The sequence below is a fragment of the Dermacentor albipictus genome, chromosome 3, assembly GCF_038994185.2.
Source record: "Dermacentor albipictus isolate Rhodes 1998 colony chromosome 3, USDA_Dalb.pri_finalv2, whole genome shotgun sequence".
NCBI classification, from domain to species: domain Eukaryota; kingdom Metazoa; phylum Arthropoda; class Arachnida; order Ixodida; family Ixodidae; genus Dermacentor; species Dermacentor albipictus.
This window is the reverse complement of record NC_091823.1, coordinates 149,995,922-150,013,562: the sequence shown is the minus strand read 5'-3', so window position 1 is coordinate 150,013,562 and position 17,641 is coordinate 149,995,922. Positions and strand designations below refer to the sequence as shown.

The 17,641-nt window shown below is 46.2% G+C and overlaps 1 protein-coding gene across 1 annotated transcript; it reads right to left on the bottom strand.

The window, feature by feature from the left end:
• Positions 1 to 440: 440 nt before the first annotated feature.
• LOC139057621 (uncharacterized) lies at positions 441 to 16,750 on the bottom strand. Its single transcript, XM_070536170.1, has 5 exons — positions 15,950 to 16,750; positions 9,520 to 9,726; positions 7,800 to 7,880; positions 6,616 to 6,693; positions 441 to 2,150 (listed from the first exon to the last, which is right to left on the bottom strand). Exons 1-5 carry the CDS (start codon positions 15,998 to 16,000, stop codon positions 2,073 to 2,075), a joined length of 495 nt encoding a protein of 164 aa, XP_070392271.1. The 5' UTR covers positions 16,001 to 16,750; the 3' UTR covers positions 441 to 2,072.
• Between the last annotated feature and the right edge of the window lie 891 nt (positions 16,751 to 17,641).

The following is a 17,641-nucleotide window of genomic DNA, read 5'->3' as shown; positions in this document are numbered from 1 at the left end:
GCGTCGCTCCAACGTTGGCAGGCGACCATTTCAAGCCAGGTGGTAAAAGTGTCGTTTTGAGCCACACAAGTCTAGGCAACATCACAAGAAATAATTGGCCACATTTTCTAGGAGAATTTTCTCATTTCACCACACTACCTATCTCCACTATCACACAACCTGTGCCGTCCTGGACAACGCTTTCGGTCGCTCGGAACTCGTTAGGAAAATCTAATAAATCCCCTGTTATATGTCCTCTGAATTACCTGCATGGCATGGCCAGCCCAACTTTAAAGCTTCCTCTTAATGTCAAATGCAATATCTGCTACCCATGCATGCTCTCTAATGCATATCGTTGTCTTCCTGTCTGGAAGTACCTGTCAGTTGATAACACCGCCACAACTACAGAAAGTATACTGCACCAGTCCAGCTGGCGGAGTCATCCCTGTCGAGAATAGAGATCAAATAAGTCAACAAAGCTTTATTGCTCTAAGGTCTAAAAAAAAAGTGAATTTCCGCATAACGCTGGTGAGAGTAAACTTTATATACAATGTTTCTGTGCAAGAGTCGCATGTAACGCAGTAGTGTAAATCTCAATGAGTGTTACACAACAGTCACGAAGTGTCCTCGTCATGGCGTCATTGTCGTAGTTTAGCACTTTTCCTCCAGCCGTGGTCATCATAGTCATTTTGTTACTGCCATGTCATTGTCGTGCTACCGTAGTCGTTGCCAAGCTGTCGTCTCATGCCAGTGTGGTAGCCATTTCGCTGTCCATTACATCGCCTTGATGCTGTAGTCCTGTCACTGTCATAACGCCGCTTTCGCCGTCATTGTCGTCTTGGCGCTTCCAACGCCACTTTCGTTACCATCATCGCCCTTTTCACGCTGCCGTCGTCCTGACGATGCGATCTTCATCCTGCCACCATCGGAATAATCGTCCTTGTCATCGTATTTTTCACGCTGTCGTTGTCACTGTGAGGCCGTCGTAATCACGCCATCTTCGGAACCATCCTTGTTGTCATCGTTGTCGCGTGGAGGTCGTCGTGCCATCGTCATCATGGTGCTTTTGTCCTGACTCTGGCGTCACCTCCATATTCATTGTTGTCAACGTATGTTTCAAGCCGGCGTCGTCGTTGTCGCGCCACGGGCATCACGCCACCGTCGGCACCATTTTCTTATTGATCATCGTCACCATTCTGCGTTCGTCTTTGTTGCCATTATCGTCCTTTTTTGGCCGACGTCGTCGTCATATTCATTGTGATGTCCTCCATTCTTGCCGTCCCGCCACCGGCTATCCCGTTGCCCTCATCCTGTCGTCCTTTTCAGCGCCATGCTGCCATTGTCTTCACCATCATACCTTTATTGGAGAATAAACATTCGCTGAACCCGTCAAATGTAGACGTGTTTCTTCCCCTCATTTTCACTGAAATGAAACTAAGCAATGGTACATAGTTAACTGTTGGGCGTGGTAAATGACGCAGGACGCGTTCTCGTTTGTGTCTACTTTATTGAATCCCTCGATGACTGGATGCCTGGAGACACCTCGCAGGTACAGCGTATATGAAGGCCCACACATTTTGAGATCTGAGCCTCAATGTCCCGCGAGCAGCAAAAATGCGCCAGCCGAGTGAGCGCTGCTCTTTCAGAGCAGTAAATGAAGACCTGTTCCGCAGCTATTCTTGTGACGTAATGTGTCAGTTGTCTACTTCTACAAGTGCGGTTTGGTAGAGAATTTCCGCGAACAGGGCAATCAGCGCTGTAAGCATCCACATAAAGATTTCCCCATTCTCGTTGGCGCATCTTCTCTCTAAATTGTCCAGCTTTCTCCAGAAACACGTGGGTGAACCATGACGCAGGTACTCGATCTCTTCCGCAAGGTGCGACTCCGGTCTCCCACCCCTTTATTTAGTACCCAACCAGAGTCAAAGGAGTTCGACGTATTCTTTAAGCGAAGGCTGCTAAAGACCTTAGCAAATGACACCTGGCACAGTGGACACTGAGTGGTGCAGCTGTCGCAAGCAACCATTTGTCGCAGACGTCAATTTGCGGGCGTAACTTCTCGGTCACATTCCTCGGCGAGCAACAGAGAGTTATCACAGTGGCACCGCCAGGTAGCCTCGACGGGACCTAGCCTTGCAGCAGACCGTCAAAGCCAGGATCAGAGTCACCAACTGAAATGAGAACGGTAGGGTATAAGTCTGTGTGTATAAATGGCAAGAAGTTGACTGCACACTGCAGGGTACACTGAACTTAAGCGGGTTTGTTGGGAAGTACATTACCAAGCCTTTTCGACAGTGGCGCAACAGTCGCACATCCAACAGGGCAGAAAACGAAGCACAAAGGAGCGCGTGCCGTCAATAAGTTCAGCAGAAATCATTACGAGGCAATAACAGCAGCAGGAGTTATGCATATTCAATGCACATAATGGAATTCATGTGAAGCGAAGCTTCAGTCAAGCGGTATGCATGACATCGAGTACAACTAGTTGTGACGCGTACATTTGCGCTTAATTTTATCCTATGCGGTATGCAACTTAAACGGACACAAAATATAATTATTAAGTCGAGGCTCACTGCTCAAATGCAATTCCAGAAACTTCGAAGCTCTTGTTTCGTGCTAAGAAAATCAAAATTTACGAGAAAATTGCATCTGTTGGGCCCGCATACCTTTAGCGCAATTCAAATCGCCCACCCCTGAGCGATGGCAGTGGTGACGTTGCACACGCCATCACCGCCATTAACTGCCGTCGGTAAGTAAAAAAGTGCTCGAGAGGCAGCGCTACGATATTTTGCGCAAAAGACAATCGTGCGGTCATGGAGAAACTGAGAGAAGACAGAACGTTTTATTCTGCGCTGCATCTTCTTTTGGTCAATACCCGCCGCGGTTGCTCAGTGGCTATGGTCTTATGCTGCTGAGCACGAGGTCGCGGGATCGAATCCCGGCCACGGCGACCGCATTTCGATGGGGGTGAAATGCGAAAACACCCGTGTACTTAGATTTAGGTGCACGTTAAAGAACCCCAGGTGGTCAAAATTTTCGCAGTCCCCCACCACGGCGTACCTCATAATCAGAAAGTGGTTTTGGCACGTAAAACCCCATATATTATTATTATCTTTTGGTCAAGTGGCGTGGACCACTAAGGCATCCCGCGACATTAGATGAACGCGAAGTTCTCTGCTACTTGCAGTTTGTGTGAGTTTCGCAAGCCAGCAAAACCAGCATGGTACTGCACGATGAAGAAACTACTGGAACGCGAAAGCGTGAGTGGCAGAGTCGAAAGTTAACGAACGCTTTCGACCCCCCACGTCGTTGGAAAGAGCAACGTCAATGATTTATTTTTCTTTTTTCTAAAGACCAAATAGAACTGGAGATGTAGGATTTGCTTCGGTCTTATAACGCATTGCTATGACATTTTATTACGAAAGGGCGAGTAGTAGCGACCGAATTGTAATGAGGAGTGCTGAAGTCACCGGGATACCACTTGAAGGTCCCGCCTGAGTCGCAAGTCTTGTACTGCATTTACTTCACTTTCTCGATTACTAAGACTTCATTCGCGATAATATTGACGCCTTAGAGGTTACGGAGCAATAAGGTATCACTTTATTGTAACCTAGTATATTTCTTTAGTTTCCCTTTATTGTAATATTTACATTCATCCACCAGAAAACTAACGGCGTTAGCATCATGCACTTTTTTTTGCCTTCAGCCTTTTGCATTGTGCACAGCACCGCTCATAATCCATTCCGATATAAAAACACCAAATCAGGCATGTAAACAGTGTGAGGCATGCAGGCAACGATGTCATGAGGACGATGGCTATGTGTGACGCTTGTCGAGGAAAGAAGTGCGTAAAGAAGGTGTATGCCAAGGAAGGTAGGGCACATATTTTGCTGCACTTAAGGATTCTGTACCTCTTGTGTCACAGTGGCACAAACCAATTCCGGAGCATTGGCCAGGAAAAGGCACATACAGGGTTTTTCAGCGAACACTTCCGAAATGTTTAAAGGTTGCCTGTGGCAGATAGCTCAATTCTAGTTTATGAGCCGGTCTACTGGAAGCGGCGAACACTACTTGTACAAAAAACTGAAATGAGAAATTGACTAATTAACGATAATTCACTACTTAACGTTTTAGTTAATAATCTTATGACCAATATTGCAATTACAAATTCTAGCAGTGAACTTCGCAAGGCTTGGCAATTGGAACGAATTCTAAGGACGACACCAGTTTCGAGACATAAATTTGCGAACTTTGCGGAGAAATGCATTGGCGTTCCAGCTCCTTGCGTGCTCCAGTGCATGAAACGACGTTTTGTTAACAGATTACCTAATTGCTATCACAAGCGGCAACGTTAGCGTCGGCAACCATCTTAATTCATCAAGACGATAAGAGTGCTCCATATGACAGCAGAAGTTTGCTTTAGTGAGACAAGGCACATGCCTCATATTTGCTGGAAATAGGCGAGGTGCCGGTTGATTCAACTGAAGCAACTCTTAAAGTCGATCACCTGGCGAAAGCTGTCTGTTGCTTCAAAGATTGACTTCATGCACGCAGACCTTGACTCCTTGTGACATATGTTGTACGACAGAAAGTTCAATGTGTAAGAAGTTCATCTGAGGGTATTCAGCTCGGAACTTACAAGTAAAACGCTGTAGAAATCACGTGCCCAGCTTTAAAGCAAGTAGGTCTGGTTTATGGATTACGTCATTGCCATTCCTGCACCGCTATTAACCTACAGGCAGAGAAAGATACACGTTCATGTGTCAAGACGAAGAGGGAAAAAAAACATGAAAGTGAATAATGAGCAGCGACTCTTCAAAAAGGAAGCACAAAAATTAGTCAAGGTTCACCAAACAGCTTGCAGACGCTTTCATCCATCACTCCGAGAGCAGGCCTTCAGGCATACAGACGAACGCACCAATAAGAGAAACGCGATCTCTACACTATTCCTCGGGAGATGTAAATAGCATAAAATAAACGCGAGCTCGCTGAAAAACCATGGCAGATGTGGACACCGGTGAGGAGGGAGGATTCAAAAGAGAAGCAAAATGCGCATAGCAAAGCAGACCCCACGTAATCAGCTATGCAGATTCTTTTCGAGGATGACTAATATCTGCTCTAACTATTCCACCTCGATTACGACATCATGCCCGTCTAGGCATATGAGGCACGCGATGAATAGACCATGTGCTGCAAGGGGGCCTTGTGCGTGGCGAAAGAAACCTGGCTTCTAAAGTTCACCTTCAACTCTTAGTTTCGTTAAGGACAGCTGTCTTGAACAGTTTTTTTATATTTCCCGACTCATGTCGGTGCTCACGTCTTTGTTGATTCTCTTCGCTTGAATTGTTTCGAAGATGCGTACGTGTTAACGTTTGTCTGAACTTTTTTGAAGCTTAAGTGCGCAAGCTGTTGGAGTTTTCTTGATTGTCACTGCCCTGCAACTTTCTTAAAGCGGTGGCAGCTGGTAAGAGGTACATGACGACGCCATCGCGAACGTGGCACAACAGCCTGAAGATCAAATAGGGCAGATTATAAAGTGCACAGGAGAACACTCCGCGGCAAAGTTCGGCAGAACAATTCGGGCAGAGCTCATTTACGATGGCTAGCCAAGTGTGCGAACAGCCGAAACACGTCATGTATAGACATTTCATGTGGCCGGGCTCCTATTTCGATAAACAAAGTGAAACCAAAAAATAAAGTTAGAGAAACAGACCCAGTCAATTCAGTGGAAATTATTCAAACAAGAAAGACTATAGAGCTTTACTATAGCAAGAAAGAAATTAGAAAGTAAATGTTGTACGATAACAGAAAGGGCGGTGCCTTGCTATTTGAATCCCGAGCTGGTGGCCTAAGGACAAAAATACACCGCCGCAAAATATCGAAACTAGATGGGACGTGTGCCTGCTGCAGCAACAATAATTAAAATACGGAGACAACTCAACATATTCTAATGAAATGCAAAGGCATTCACTCAGTGAGACCCGCAGGCAACGTCTACCTTCCTGACGCGGTGGAATGCAAAGCGAATGGTAGCATTTACCGGTTAGCAGTCGAGAAAAGGTGGAGACGTTTAGAGTATTGGCGGCAAAGAAAGTAGGCAAGACGTTGATAGGGCCGGGTTTTCTCATCTTTTTTTTTTTTTTATACGGGCCGCATGCCAAAGACATTTTCACCAGCTCATATATTTTACCGTTTACAGCAAGCTCGCTTGGCTCCAGACTAAGCGAAAAGTAGCCCTTCAGCCTTCTTGTATGAAAGCATACATAGACATGCAGGGACCACGTCACACAGAGAAGCGTGTTCCGCAATATCCTTACATTACTCTCGTAAATCAATGGAAGTTCAATCTTTCGATATTTGTGTAAATCGCTCGCCCGTATAAATTGACCAATTTCTCGGACGTCATTGAGTTCGCACCCTTCAAAACGTTGATTCGTGTGATAGAGGAACAAACCTAACGAACGCATTCAAGATCTTTTTTTCTCGTTTACTATATGTTAGTGCATGGGTTCATGGCTATTAAAGCGATTACCTTTATTTGACTCATTCGGCCATTCCCATTCGTCAGCTCTCTCTCCTTCTCTCTTTCGTTCGTTCGCTTGTTAATGGCTAATGTATGCGCAAAAAGGCACTTACCAGGGCGAACACTGCCAGCGACTGCACCAGGATGCTCCAGTGTCGGCGATTCTTCACGTCGAAGCTCTTGTTGCATACCTGGACATTCAAAACAGCAGCACTTTTTGACAAAAAAAAAAGTCGGTACCCTGGGTTTGAAATTTTTATTTCTAGTCAGGCGCTTGCTTCGCACGCATGGTTCTACGAGCTTGCGTTAAAAATAAGAATACTGCTATGCGCGCAAAAGAACTGGTAATTAAGCAGACCCAGAAAAGTTTGGTACCATATTGCATGAAGAATTAATTCACTGGTGGAATAGTCATGATCGAGTGAGTTAAGAAGTCAGTTAGTGAATGATCAAGCGAGTGAACTAGTTGGTTCACCGCGCATTTCTTTCGCATGAAACCCACCATACTGAGGTCCTCACCAACTTCGTTCAACTGATAACTGAGCAGCAATTCAAGGATACATTGATATGTCGCCCAATTGAATATTTACGATGTGAGTATTAGTCAAAATATTAACAAGAGTAATGCGAACAATGCGAACTTGTATCAAAACAACTCTCGCCAATCTTAGCCGATGTAATTAAGAACTTTTTTTTTCAGCTGCTGTATTTCCTACAAGCCTGAAGGCGCGAAAAATAACTCCCATTTTTAAGAAAGCTGACCGCGAATATATTAGCAACTATCGCCCAATTTCAATTTTAACGTTCTCTAGTAGCGTAATCGAAAAACTAATTCATAACCATTTAATAAAAGGAAATGCCTATTAAAGTTTAGCTCGTTATCTGATGACCAGTTTTTCTTATGGCAAAACCTCTCTTTCACAGAAATGATGGGTGATTGATTGATTGATTGATTGATTGATTGATTGATTGATTGATTGATTGATTGATTGATTGATTGATTGATTGATTGATTGATTGATTGATTGATTGATTGATTGATTGGTTGGTTGATTGATTGATTGATTGAGCACGTACCATAACATTATCTATGAAATAAAATAAACAGTAGCGGTGAGCTTGTGTGCATCACGTGGAGACAACGTAGCTGACGCCCAAAGTTGTCTCACTTTCGAACGACAAGGTCGGTCATGTCACAAGTTTTCCAATGGATTCAACACACGTGGCGCGTGCAGTCTAAACACTTCCATAGGTGCCAATCCAAGTGGGACAAGTCAACCCAAAAGCATTCACGCACCCTCTCCTTGATGCAGGCGTCCAGCTGGAGTGCAAGGTAGACGACCAGTGCTACGGTGACCAGCGACAGCACACCCACGTACTGCGAGAGAGAGAGAGAGACAGAATGCAATACGCGCGTTTCACCTACGAATGAATAAACTTCACATGAAATAGGAGCTGTCGTTACTTTCTTTTTCTTTTCTGAGGAATGTTCCCATTAGTGTAACACCACAGTGGCGTCAGCGACCACATGAACTAAAGCAACCGAAGAAAAGGGTGACGCATCGCCGAGCTTTTGTGTCCAGAAGTGTGTCCGACGTCAGCATGTTTTAGTCTCCGACACTAAGTGATCAATCCCGGTCAAACATATCGAAACTATACAATGCATCGCGCTGCACTACAATTCTGCTGTGTTGTCCGAATATGGGTACATTTACTGGGCGGCCCATCCCACTCCCCCCTTCAGAAGCGCCCATGCACGTACGCGATCACTCTGTGACTACGCTGGCAAAAACTTCTGAGGAATTTGTCAGGCCGCATGCTGCAAAACACTGACCCTGCAGCCCATAGGCTTCGTTCTTCTGTGGGTGTTTCCGCTCTTTACACAGTACCGTTTCGCGGAGACCAGCTCTGTGTCTTTGCACGCACTGGCAAATGGTTAAGCCGCTAACAGGCACTTGTAACGATTACTTCGCGCAAGAAGCAATTGCGGCCGGAGTGGCGAATTATCGCTCGTATGCAACAATGGAAGACCACATTCATTTCCCTGCCGGGTGAAAGCGAAAGCCTCCTTGGTGCGTAGGAAGAAGGTATGATAATGCGCAGTTAGCTCGAGCGCTGAAAAGCGAGACACACGAGCAGTGGTGGCCTGCCAGCTCGTATAAAGCGTGATAATTGAGATTACTAGAAGTAATGTGATGCTTAAGTCGTTCGGTGACTGATAGACGTAGCACGTGAGTATCAGTCGCTCGTCCTCCTTTTCCCTAGATTGTGGTCTGCCACTTGGAAAACAAAACTGCGCCATATTATCTCAGCTCATCGTTTTTTTTTTAATTGAGGTTTATAACGAATACCAGTTCATTTCACTCCAATTCTTTCGGGGACCGCTGATATACGTGACGGCCTGTTCGTCCCGCACGTTGTGAATTTCTCAAACTACCAATTATCACGCACTTATTGAGCATGTTTTTTTTTTTTTTGAGTGAGCTATTCCTTTGCTTTCCTGTATCAGTTGTCAGTTGACTCGATATCAGAAAAATCGCTTTTGTTAGCCTTGATTTAAATTTTCAATCATGGGAGAACCTCCTATACCAAACATCTGCAGTTTCGTATTGTCCAGCTTATCAGGACGGAATTCTGAGTTGATCAAGATGCTAAGCCTTCTCGTGCCGAATAATCAGAGCGCGGGCAAGGCGTTTGACTGCTCCACTCCAAACCGAGATACGCTTCTTAAACCAGGCGCCAGCTCGTTTCACACGCCATCGCATCGAGATCGATGCACTACTTGTAAACGCTAGCATATCGGATTAAGGTGATGCGCTGCCAAATCCGATGCGCTACCACCGTGAGCTTCTAAGCGTGGCATGGATACTGCTTTGTATGGCCGCCTCTGAGGTGGATAACGCGTTCTAGTTCATTGATCGGAAAAGCCAAAAGCGTCATGCCAAGCACGAAGAATTTGCAACGAACACAAGTGACAACTGCGGTGAGCATTCGTACCAGTACTTGTGAGCACGTACCACTACGAGCCATCCGTACCGCTCTCCGCACGAGCCACCACAACCCAGTGTGGCGATCAGCAGCAGCATGCAACCGGAAATGACGTAGAAGCAAGCGACCTCTGTCGGTGGCCGGCCGCTGTCATCGTCCAGTAGTGCACGCGACACCTCCAAATCGGGCCGTACCAGCGCCAGCAAACCACCCGAAAGCAGCACCGCCCCGATGGCCTGTGGAGAAGAGGGAAATACTTGAGGTCGTGGCACCTGTGGCAATCTCACGGCGCCTGCTGACTGGAATGTTCATGTGTTCCTTAAGGCTAAGTGTTTGAGCGAACAAAATGCGCAGATATATTGTTGGGTCCCATGAAGACCACATGGGACCCCGGCAGCTTCCGAGACCGTTCCACGATTTGCACAGCTATAGGGAATCCTGTTTCTAGTAGGAGGTTCTAATTATAGGCGGTACCACGGAAACCGTCAAAGCGTTCACGCTATTTACGCGAACGAGACGAGTCATTCGCTAAATGCAATCTGTGCTGTTGAATTCCCGGAGTGCGCGCCAAGCGAACTTTACGCGTGTTCCCATATAAGCACGCACTTCCGCTGAGCGTGCGTTGTAGAAAAAATGAATAATCTTGACGTGCACGCAATAACAATCCGTGCATTCATAACAGGTCGTTGGTAGTCGTACAGGGCAACCTAGGTGTTTCGTGATTACATCCGAGGACCTCGGGCTTCTACCGTAAAATCACCTTGCTGGCTACTCCGAACATTGACTGATAAGTACACAGCTTTTACGTTTTGTACTTGTTTTTACATTTCTATTTAACGAAGCACCTTTGCCAGACTTCTGGCACGTGCTGCGCAAAGTTTTGCTTCGCTTACTTTTCATTCGTATCTGCAGTGAAATCAAGAAGACTTTCTTCTTTCACAATAATTGGTCTTCAATAGCCAGCTGACTTCATTAACCTTATCTCCGCTATCACAATTAGATAACACCTGCTCTTACGAATCACTCAAGCACACACACTCATTCCTCATTGTCGTCGCCTTTTTCAACCGTGCCCTTACCTACGCGTGTTGCGAAACTATGGTGGCTGTGATTTTCTTTCTCTCCGTGTTCTACCTTGCACCTGCTATGGAAACATCTCTTTTTCTCCTGTTGGCCGCCATGCCCATTGCAACATGCGCTATGAATTTCGCATATCCAATTAACTGCGGTTAAAGCACTACGCTTTGGAACTTCATTTCCAATGCTGCGCTTAGCCTGTAAGTCCTAATGTTTCGCGGCAAAGATGCTTCGCGGCAAAGGTACTTTAATTTTGTGGCAGAGTTCGATGCTGAACCCGTACTATCAATATTGCGAGATTAACTGTCCCGAAAATTGCTATGTGCGCTGTTTCCACCGTCATTTTACAGCCGTTTTTACTTAACTTTGCCACAGACGAATGGCACTTATACGGGTGGGTCAACTACATTTTCCCGCAAAGCACCAAAACTTTATCCTAATGCTGGCACACTGGTGCCACTCGCGTCAACATTTGTCTTCCTTCTTCTCCCGCCTATCGACAGCGGTCGTTCCTACCAAGCGTATATGAACGATGCTGAAAAACGTGGTTTCATCAGTTGGAGCGTCACGATATACACTTAAGTGGGTCCTGAACCACTTCTCGGGCTTGGTGACAAAAACGCTGTCGGCGAATAGCACGCGCTGCGGCGAACATCTCAGCCAAACTATGCAGATGTGCGCGGTGCACGGCGCTCACAAGCGGAGCGCGAACTCATATTTTTCTCGAACACTCTCTTTTGAAACGAGGTTTTCTCTTCAGCCGTTTAGGGGCTGCCGGCGGCTTGCATATGTCGCCATATTCAAGATTCCCATCTGCTATTGGCTGACAGCTGACATCAATCAAGAAGCGGGTTTGAATCAGCGTACTTCTTCCAACTGATGCTGCGTATATTTATTGACGCAGTTTAATAAACAGCCCGAAATAATCAAAAATCTGTTTCGAATTTAAATAAGAATTAACTATTTCCGGAAAAATCCCCCTATCGTCTGTCCCCGCGCGGCGACTGCCGTTCGCGTAGAAATTAAGCTTTGGCCACCGTGCTTATCGGTGTCGTAGGCATCGGTCTCACTGATTTCTATTCATTTTGAACACTCAACTATCCTCAAGCCAACAGAGTGCAGGCACCAAAATCTCGCGTAATCATTTGTTTACTCTTTCGGAATACACACCACATAAGGGACGATAATAACAGCAGGCATAACCACGATCATGTCCCCAGTAATTTAATGCAGAACTGTTTCCATCACGCAGTTCAATATTTTTAAACTCCGGCCAGCAGATGCGGATAACCTTTAAGTGACGTAAATCATGAGTATCTCATTCACCACCAAAGTGTTCGCAACAACCAAGTTATCCGTCGTCAGCTCAGTTTCCCCCGTCAGCCCACGTTCGTGAGTAGATCATAAATATGATCGCTTTGGCGCAAACAAGGAAGGACGGAAGGGAAACAGGGGATTGGGCGCTCCCCTTGTTCACTTCCGGCCTTTCTTGTTTGCGCCAAAGAAATCATATTTATGGTCTGCTCAGCAATATGAAGCGACTAGCCCAGTAACATGTACTTCTGCCCACTTTCGTCGACGCCGAAGCTACGTGGGAGACGCCCATTTGCTTCACCGGCCTGTGCTTTGCCGAATGCACGTGCAGCCGCTCTGAAAATGCGCGGCCACCAGCGTCTTTACCACCACCCTGTTTTGCTCTCAAGAATGACTCTTTCATGCTGGCTCTCGCAACGAGTCTGGAGAAGAGAGCCGTGCTTCATTTCTAGACTTCAAAATTAAAATAAATTATCTTATAACCATCTGCTGTCAGTCACACTCGATGAAAGCGTTCCTGACAAGCGTAGAAAGTTAACGCTTTAGTAAACCTAGCCTCCAAATTTGGTGTCTACGCTCCTTTAAGGTCAGGCCATACGTACGCTTGCAAGCGAGCGCTCACTCCTTGCCACTCCTGGCTAGACGTCTTGACAGAAATCGCTTCGTACTGAGTTAGTGAAAGCCTTTAAAAGCTCCAATTTGGATGTGGCCGCTATACATCGCTTCAGGTGGTGCAGGGCAAAGCTGGTCCGCACCACGTAGCACGGCCAGGCTTGAGCACATGAACGTGAGGCGCACTCCAGTCCTGTCGTGCACATATAGCAAACGCTGGGCACAGTTCCATGTAGCTGTATCTCCTACGTAGCTTAGATACCACCGCCGCCACCGGGTGCTGCGCCGAACCAGATCGTTATGATGCTTAACCTAGCAGCCGCTCGCTGAGGACAACCGCATACTCCAATTGGTCTCTGTAGGCAACGTGACTCCAGGCGCGCACTGAGCCTGCCGAGCTCCAACATCCGACGAGAACAGGTCGTCTGCTTCCCGATTTGCCCACCTTCGAGGTGTGCCGCAATCATGGTCGAATCACGTTAGGCGATCATTCAACGTGAGTACACAGTGACGCATTCATCGCTCAGCCGATGGGAGCACTGCCGGCGTAATCGAACGAGCGAACATATGTAAAGACATTTCGTTCGACCCTCGAAAACTGTGTAATTGCCGTAGAGATAAGTGTGGACGGAAATGGGCTACTTTCCACTCGATGCGAGAAGAGAGACCCGCTCGTAGCTATCTGGTACATTGCAGCGCAGCAAAGCTACCAGGCACCGTAAGCTGAGGCTAGCCCAAGCAAAAGTTGAGGGATAGCTTCCGAATTTGACGCGTCGTACGCGCCAACGTCGCAAGTAGTGGCGTCTACGTCAACATCCGAAATCAAATTTGAATTTCGAAATTTTAGAAATGGGAGCGTTGTGGGCACGCCCCGCTCCACCGTTATGTCCACTGTGCAAGGCATTGAAGGAGCGGGAACACTGCGAAAGGGATGAAAGGAGATTTCGAATGACTCCGCATCTAGCGAAAGCATTGCAGTACATCCTGCGGCAAAGCACTTCTGAAATAGCCAATTGTTACGCCAAATGCATTTCTCGACACCGATAATAATTTTCTCAGGGCCCCTTTAGGACAGTGTTAGAAATGATTCGAAGGGCGCTTTTCATTCCAAGCTTTTATAATTTTCTGCGGGTTGTTTGTGCATATTCAAGGTAATCTGCCCATCGACAAACACTACCTCTCAATTAATAAACATCAAGTAAAACAGCATTTTCCCTCTTGTGTTGCCTTTTCTAGAGAACACACATATGTTGAGCAGCAATGCTAAAACAATTTCCTTGGAATGTTATATCCTCGAACAGCGATCGCTTACAACTTCACGGTGAAACGAACTCTCCGGCTCCGACGATGTGGCGCTCCTTTTATTACTATGCTCGTTGTTATGTCTTACTTCTATGGTCCATCGATAACTGAAGACGTTTGCTTCTAGGCATTCTTCTTGTGTTCAAGGCAGCGAGAAGTTTAAAAAAGTGGCTGGTAAGTTTTAAAGTGTTTTCGCATGTTCTACCATTATCACTCCTACGAACTCGAGGATTTTAATGTTCAGTGGCTATTCACGTATTCTAGAAGCGGCATTACCAGGGATAGCTGCGGCAGCCACTCCTACTGTAACAGTCAGGTAGAGATCCACATGCGAGCAAATAATATGGTTGCAACACGCGTTCATCGAAGATAAGTTGGCTTCTTTATTTACACGAAAAGTAATTTGTTTTTTCTATTTGCAACCGCCCACTAGCGGTATTTAGCAGGCGGTCCTAGGGAAACCTCGAGTAAACGGGGCTATTATACGAGTGCATATCTCGAAGGCAACTAAATCTTTGTTCTTTATGTACATTAATAATATTGTCTGCGAGGAAATATAATGACGCTTATTATTTTTTATTATTGTTATTGTTCTTATCATTAAATAAAATTTATTCTCTCTGGCTCTCTCGAGGTATTTCCGCACATAAAAGGCCTATTTTACATAATATCGCAAATAGATTGTGCAGATATCTGCAACGTGGACGAAGTTGTTAAAAGGGAGAAATTGCAATCCATCCAAGAGATGCACGAAATTACAAAGTATTAGTTTCTCCAAAAGAAAGCTTCGCTGGTGATGAAGCGTTCGTCTTGGCTCGGGTATGAAACCCGAGACCACGGTCTCATCGGGGCGGCCGCTCCAACATCTGAGATAAGCACGAGGTTAGAAGATTGCGTCATAGGCGTGCGAACAAGGAGACAAGGCAGGGATCGCAATCAACCCTCCCCCACATTGGGGATGGAGGTCACCAATGGGCCACTTACTAAATTTGTAAAAAAAAAAGCCTATTCTGGAATGTTTTTCGTCTTCTTTTTTTTGCAATTAAAACACCATCTACCGGCCTACCTTACGGCAAAAAAAGTGCGGTGCGCATGGTAGGAAGCACCGAGAACGCGTGCCTTCAATCAACTTCAATGTACATGTATTATTATTTTTTTTTATATTTGCGTTCGTCACTGAAAAAATGTCTGTCACTTCTGAATGCGGGACATCTTGGTCTTTTGAGTGGTTTGCGGCGATTGCGTGGAAATTAGGCGGGTTTGTTTTACAAATTATCGAAGCGTCGAAACTGGCGTCTGCATTAGGGCAGAAAACTGTCCTCATAGCACACTGTATTAACGTGGACTATTTGTTGCCTGAATTCTGCCGTGTCCTGTGGGTAGGATGGCAGCAGCGCGACGTTTCACCGCCTTCGGGATCGGCACAGTTTTCACAGTGAATCGCCTTCGAGATCGGCTCAGGTAAACACCTTCCCCCGCTCGGTGGTACTCACAATGCAGCACCTTCGGCGGGAACTACTTGATTAATTCCGGCACATTACGGGCAGTCAGTCCTCGCATCGATTCTCAGTGCGCCCCTTTCAGTATTGGCCGTCGTCGTGCCTTACTCCTGTGATTGACGTCGTCATTTAGGCGACATTTCGCCGTTGCCGTCGTCGTCTCGCCATCGTCATCACGTCGGCATCTTGTCGCTGTCGTCACAAACAGAAATGCTCGCCTTACACAGACATGTTGCGCCATCTGGTGACACATTGTGTAACCCCAAACGATGCTAGAAAGGTCATGCAAGTGTATCCACGAGATGCTTCGCATAAATTTGTTTCCCGCATAGTGGGGGATCTGCTAAACTTTTTTCACGCGGTTTAAGAAAAAACAGCTTTGCACTGGGATACTGTTGCCTTCGGACGTTACAACACCTAATGTTAACTCATATCCAGTGCGATTCATTATGCAAAAAAAGAGGTGAGGCGTACAGACAAGACACAGGAGTAGAGAAGTGGACAACACTTCTCTACTCTTGTTTCCTGTCTGCACGCCTCACCTTTTTTGCCTAATGAATCCTTACCAACTAGCTCAGCTTTCTGTCGTTCTAAGCTTCATTTGCAGTACGAATTGATTACAAGAATCTCAATATTCACATCTGCACGCACTCACCCATAGAGTAACGTTCGTGGTAAGAAGAAGACATCGCGCAACGGGAGCCATGACAACGCTGTATGCTATCCGCACACGGCTAATACACGCACACGCACGTTCTCAAAACACGATGACAGGCCCGCACTTCACACACGTGTCTTGCTTCAGAGGCGTCACGTCGTTGCGTTGAATGGGTGAGGTGCGCGACAAGCGCAACAGCTTTACTGAAGTGATACCCTTCCAGAGCTGTAAAGCACGAGTGGTCTTCTTTGTTCGCATCACTTCGTCATAGCTTTGCGAAAGTCATTGTTTACCTGCTTTTGTCCTTGTTCTTTTGTTTCTACTTGAATGAAATTACAGTTAGCGCACACAATTGATTGAAATATTCGGGCAAGTAGAAACCGCTGCCAATGCGCTTAAATGCGTCGCAAAACAGCCCGAGCTATGCAATTGTGCTCGCCACAGGTGCCTTGATGCACGTTGCTAAGGTATCTTGATGGCTCCCAGAGCAGGGTACACAAGGAAGCAGAAGCTTTTCGGCGGCCACTGTCGTTGTGGAAATAGATCCCTGCATACGTTACACTCTGTCAAAGGTGGCTACGTCCCACTACTCAGAGATGCAGCTTTCGAAGCTGGAGCGGCAAGACAGGCTACTCCAAAGGCTGTAAGATTTCGAGGACATGTAACGCACATGAGAGAAAGCTTAACGGACGGGAAAAAACGTTTCATCCGTCGGACTTGCACGCACATACGACGTGAAACGTGGCACCCATTACGACGGTCTCGCTCGCTGTCGTAATCTGCTCACGTTGACCGCATTTTCTTCTCAGCCGCTGCCGTTATCTTAAGAGAAACAGATAGCGCCTTCACGCGTGTAGTGGGAAGGCTGATGCTGGGCGGGCCGACGCCTTTATCAGCGACGACGACGGTTCATGTGGTGGCCTCCGTATATCTCCTTTTTTGTCCGCCGACGAACGGCGTCCGCAGAGCCTTGTTGATGCAACGCGCATGCTCGGTGGTAAAAAGAGCTGCACACAGCATAGAAGGTGTCGTTTTAGCGTGTATCACTCATGTACCAAATTAGTATTGTGCTGGTTCGCTCGTTTCCAAATAAGGTATCTCAGCAACGATACCACGAAAACTGCAAACGAAGTGAAATGAAGGAAAGTTGCCGGTTTGGATTCTCAATTTGTGGTCACGAAGATGGCGCACAAACAAGTGACGCTACAGCGTCTGCTGTAAACGGCACCCTTTCGGCGCGGCGTTACTGGCTCTGCTGGCAAATCCCGCCCTATTGCTGCGTTATGCTCGGAAAGATCAGAGGGAAGGGGCAAACACAAATCCCCACGTTGGGACGCTCCATCTATTCCCCACGAATTGCCCAATTAACTTTCTTAATTAGCCCTAGCAAAAACCTGATAGGATAATCTGATAAACATTCCATCAGTTTTTTTCTATTGCATTATGAAACGATACAACTGATACACTGATAAAATTCATTTTGGTTCTATTCTGGACGTATCTGTGCTATTCTGCTTGTACAAGTCAACTAGTGTAGTCGTACTAGCTTGCCAGATCTATAGTCTATCAGTATCTATGTGCGTTGTATAAATGTAATCTCCTTCATGTAGAAGCAAGCTTCTTCAATTGTCCAAAAAATGACTCAGAAATAATGTATTTATATTATCACAAAAGACAATATATATAAAT

What these genes read in the sequence shown, in the direction of transcription:
- LOC139057621 (XM_070536170.1), bottom strand. Translation starts at nt 16,000, where the DNA reads ATGGCTCCCGTTGCGCGATGTCTTCTTCTTACCACGAACGTTACTCTA. An exon ending in CCACGAACGTTACTCTATGG is followed by an intron (nt 9,727 to 15,949) that starts GTGAGTGCGTGC and finishes TCTTCTCCACAG; the next exon opens with GCCATCGGGGCGGTGCTGCT. An exon ending in ACGCCTGCATCAAGGAGAGG is followed by an intron (nt 6,694 to 7,799) that starts GTGCGTGAATGC and finishes TTGAATGTCCAG; the next exon opens with GTATGCAACAAGAGCTTCGA.